The 5,053-nt window shown below is 47.3% G+C and overlaps 1 protein-coding gene across 1 annotated transcript in view; it reads right to left on the reverse strand.

Annotated features, from left to right (window-relative positions):
- KAT6A (lysine acetyltransferase 6A) overlaps positions 1-4,389 on the reverse strand; it is a 29,235-nt gene extending 24,846 nt beyond the window's left edge. Inside the window, exons 1-3 of the mRNA XM_042835215.1 lie at positions 4,290-4,389; positions 2,623-2,672; positions 1,741-2,511 (exon numbers count right to left, since the gene is read on the reverse strand). Coding sequence (XP_042691149.1) covers positions 1,741-2,343 — 603 coding nt within the window. The 5' untranslated portion in view covers positions 2,344-2,511; positions 2,623-2,672; positions 4,290-4,389. The remainder of the gene's footprint in view (positions 1-1,740; positions 2,512-2,622; positions 2,673-4,289) is intronic.
- Positions 4,390-5,053: the final 664 nt, after the last annotated feature.

Here is a 5,053-nt window from a genome sequence, read left to right on the forward strand (position 1 = left end):
CTCAGCATGAGTTACACTGCATGGAGATGGCACAGGAAGAGTAGAAACGTGGAATCTTAATATAAAAGATCAAAAATAAGTCAGAATTTAGCAAAGAAACCCGTGTTCAAGCTCCTCAGACTTGAGCGGGTAGAGAAGAAATAGGTAGAATATATGGCAGCCTGAACACAAACCTCAAAAGAAATTCAGTATTTATGGTAGCCCATACTATCAATGACCAATCTGATATATTCTGTTCTGTGACAAAAACAGGGAACACTTCATCTGAAAGAATCTCAGACTGGTGCTGGGTTTTGACAGATGATTGATGAGGCTGTGAAACACACACAGCTAACAGTAACGTGCACGGCAGGTACGTCCCACTCTCAGTCCAGCTCCCACATGTATCAGGTTTGTTTATCACCAGTTTTCTTTACTGATTTCATTACAGACAGTTGGAGAAGTACGTAGGACACAAATCTGGATGGAGAACTTGAAAAAGCTACTGGGAGTTTCAGCATATTATTACATTCCACCAGCCTACAACACAACTCCATCAAGATCTTCGTCCACACCAGAACTCCCACAATTAAAATTTCAGAGAATCTTCATTGGTATTAAAGCAGCTGCACAGATTTCTTAGGAAGAAGATTCCTACAGTAGTTTTAAGTATTCAAATCCTAAGAGATCGTAAGCACTCCCAGTCCCTGCAGAGTGGAAACTGTGAGCACAATACTCAAAAACCTCCTTGCTGGTCAACAACAACAACAAAAAAATCCATTAAAAAAAAATATATATATATTGTGGATAGAAAAGATAATTTTCAAGTTGTAAAACTCCTGGAGATGAGTAATATATAGATATGATTAGTGGCAAATGGATGGTGAATAAACAAAGACTTCAGTCTTACTCTGCTTCCACAGCAGCATAAAAATGATAGGAAAGACACTGCCTGGGTATCAGTTTCAATCTAACCACTCGATCTTGAGGTTTGACTCCTCAGTCAAAGACCTCAGGCACACAAAAGGATGGAAGAAAGGGGAAAAAGGAAACGTGAAAATAGGAGAAAACAACAGAAAAGTGCTTTGGTTTATATAATGAGCTACATTCAAGGATGGGTAGAAGGCACACAAAAGAGCAGTAGCTCATGATTGCTCATTACAGCACTTCCTTTGCTCTCCACATCCTCTGATTTCACTCCTCCTTTCAACTGCTATCACCTACCTACCTTCTCTTCATATTTAACAACAAAGCTACACGAGGACAGAAGCTGAATTCTTCACTGTGAATGCTTAAAGCCTCTATGACAATATTTGGCTCACCAGTACTTTGCAGTGTTATCTGTATTCAGATAAGCTTTTAAACTGGCAGTCAAATTAAAACACAAAAATTAGATCATCTCGAGTTTGCTTTATCAATCTACCCTATCTTAAAGCAACTTAAAATGAGGAGGCTCACTTGCCTAAGTTTTGCTACTGTAACCACGTGGTAAGCCTGTCATGTTTCCCTACAGCAGAATTGAGCACATAAAAGGTAATTTCCCCACAGTTCTTCATTTGCAGATTCCAGGTCCAATGCACAAATCATCATCTCTATTCAAGTTTCTCTGGTCACGCTCAGAAATACGAACAGAGGATCCTTAAAGTATATTTGCCATTTCTATTTTACCAGATGCAAGTGAAACAAATCGACCTCAAACTGTGACTGCATAATGGAACGTTTCACCAAGGACACAAAAATACCTACGTAAATTGGTCTTACCTTATCCTTTTCATGGGGAAGGAGACACACCGGAGGCAGACAGGAAAGAGACTCAAAACTCTCCTTCCCATCAGCATTAGTGGTTGCTTTAGTGTTGAGCTGGTACAGAGGTCCATCTTTAAGGAGCCTGCCATGGCCAACTGCACGTTTGACAGCTAATCGTAGTTGCTGGTGAAAAACGGAGGCAGCACTACCTCCAAATAATGCAGACACATCTTTCTGACCTTTCAGAAAACGCTCGATGTTCTTCAAGGATGAGCCACCAGACTCACCCAAGCCCTCAATTGCCCGTTTGATGAGTTTATTCCAGTCCACATTTGGCTTACCATCCAACTTCCCATGGTTCCGAGGCTTCGGAAGTGCTATTCTCCCAGGATTATCAGGATCTTTATAGGAGTTGAGACCCTTGTTGGAGACTTTTAAAATAGTTCCATCTTTAACGCTCAACTCTAACTGTTCCAGCACAGTTTTGCGATCCAAGCCATGTGATGAAGACACTGCATTGCATATCCTCTCTTCTGAAGGACGCTGTTTTTGCTTCTTTACCTTTTTGATTGCCTCCAGAATCCACTCCGTATACAGGGGGTTGGCGAGTTTTACCATGGTGAAGACTTCTGTATATCCATAGAGTCGTTATCCTTTATCCTGATGCTGAACAAGTTTCACACACTGGGAAAACAGATTCTCGGATGATGGGAAACAGCTAACCATAGCATACACGTTTTCTGTCCTGAATTACTTCTCCTTTCTCAAACATTAAGTGTCGTCACACTGGGGAGAAGAAAGCAAAACAATTAGAAATTTCCTAATTCTTTCCAATAAATCCAGTCACAGCTTCACAAAGGTTTTCCACAAAGATATAAAGATTTCAATGCAGCTCACCTCAGCTTTTGGTCTGCACGCTCGCAATTAGAAGCACTGTAACATTACACCTGGAAGAGAAAGAGATATTTGTAATTAACAATTGCAAAAAAATAACAGCCAACATTAATTCATTGCACACACAGGGCAAAGCTTTAATCAGTTACTCTAGTTGTTACACAGAAGTAACAATTAAGGTTCTATCTTCATTGCTAACGAACGGTGGTTTAATATTGCAAAAATTAATTCTATACAACCTTGAGGATGGAAAAAAATAAAGTGTGCTCTTGTTGTTTTGATCTACAAAGTTAACATGAATTCTACACCAACTTTTATATCAATGCTGAGCACAACCTATACAAACATTAAAAACATTCGTATGTCAAGGATCTACAAACAAAAAAAACACAACCAAACAATAACAACCCAAGCCAGCAGTCCTCTTCATTTCTGCACACAGAAGACACTGCCTGGAATTTGAATAGAAAACAGTAGGAATAATCAAAAGTCTTGAGCAAACAGCGAGGAACTCTCAGATCTCTTCCAGGAGCATAAATCATAGACCTGACTCCCTCCCGCTAAGAAAAGCCAAGACAGTTGTTGCATCAGGTAAAAAAAAGTAAAGAAACACAGCTTGAGATTGTCATTAAATGTGCCACTGTAGAAAAGACTACAAGTGTATAATCCTCCATGGATGAAGCACACTTGAGGACAAAGTAACAAGCGATCATATACAAATGAAAAAGGAATGCTTATGTCACAATTAAAGATGCAGATGTGAGGGTAGGAGGTTCTATTTTACAGCCTTCAGTTCTCTTCAATGAAGACTTTTCCTTAGCATGGTACAGTGCATGTGTAAAAGCACACCAACCCTGAAGAATTCATGATCTATTTATTAAAAGGAATAACATTTTTCTGCAAGGTAGGCTTCATCCATAAGCCAGGTGTTCTCTCTGTTCTCTTCCAATTTGATTTCTAGTAAGTATTCAAGAAGTTATCAACGCACCGAACGTATTTACATACAGACATCAAACCACACGGCTCCAGCACTAGAAGGACTCACAACCACCGCGCAGAACAGCTCCGTGCTCGGAGTTCTCTTTCTTTTCACCAGCAATCACGAAAGGCACAGCTCCGGGCCGTTACATAACCGGCTCAGGACCTTCCCGACTCCGTTCGCTCAGCACGGCCCTGCACCTGCTACGGCTCCAGCCCATCCCTCTCCCGGCCGGGCCGCACGCACGGCGCCCCGCCTCAACCCAGACAGTCGCACCGGGGAATCCGGAGCCGCGTGCCCGCTGCAGCCAGGCGCCGCTCCCCTCCGCTCCCCACCCCCCGCCGCCGGGCAGCGCACCCAGCGCCCGCACCGCTCCGGCCGGGCCCGCGCGGAGCCTCATCCGCGCTCCTTGGCGCCACTGCTGGAGCGCGGCCCGACCGCGAGCCCGCGGCCAGACCGCGAGCCTCGCCTCATCCGCGGCCTCCCGAGGAAAGCGGCTGGCTGGGCTCGGGGCGGCGAGCGGCCCGGTCCGGGCCTGGCGCACAGCGGCGGCGGGGCCGGAACAGGCCGCGAGCCCGGGGAGCCCGGCGGGCCTTCCCCTTCCTAGGGCCGCGAGGCCCGCAGGCCGCCCGTCCCCGCGTTACCCGGCACCGGGCGATAGAGACGGGGCGATCCCACCGACGCTACTCACCGAACGCCGCGAGAGACGGGAACCGAGAAGCAAAGGCCGAACGGCGGCGAAGCCCGAAACTGACACGGCGGCCATCTTGGGTCCGGAGCTCCGCGACGGGGGGAGGGGGCGCGGCAGCGGAACAGCCCGCGGCGGGCGGGGGCGCCGCCCGGGAACAGCGCGGCGGGCGGCAGCGTCGGCCTCGGCCCGGGGCGGCTCTGAGGAGCGGCGCGGGATGGGATGCGGGCGAGCGGCGATCTGGCGGCGGAGCTGCGGAGCGGGCGGCCGTCGGCGCTGCTGGGCTCCCGCCCGCCCGGAGTTCGGCGGGAACGGCACGGACGAACCGTTGAAAAGGTGTTGCAGCCCCTAAGGTAGGACGGCTGTCTGCCCCGTAGGCTGAGTTCAGGGATGGGTAACGGTATCGCCGCGCCTGCCCCTCGTTTAGTCAGGCAGTTTCAGTGACTTTCTGACGTCTTCGATTTCTGCTGTTAGGTTTTTTCGGTACAAAAGAAAATGTTGCGAGTGGGGTATGAGTGTAATTTCCAGAGAATAACGTGAGTGTGGCAGAGCTTGCCCATCACGGGCAGGGTTCGGTGATGAAGTAGCCCTGCAAACCAGCTGCATTCCACACAGGTGCACCTTTGGACTCCGTTCTGTCTCCAAATTTACAGTTTTTTTTTCTGGCAACCTTTCAGAATTACTTCTTGTTCAGTAATTTAGGAACAAAACCCAGCTTGCTTTCGTCTACTCTGTTTCATTCTCACAGCACCGGCTAACAGCTGAAT

This window comes from Centrocercus urophasianus, unplaced genomic scaffold (genome assembly GCF_019232065.1).
Source record: "Centrocercus urophasianus isolate 14NV4802_14NV808 unplaced genomic scaffold, USGS_Curo_1.0 seq_50, whole genome shotgun sequence".
NCBI classification, from domain to species: Eukaryota; Metazoa; Chordata; class Aves; order Galliformes; family Phasianidae; genus Centrocercus; species Centrocercus urophasianus.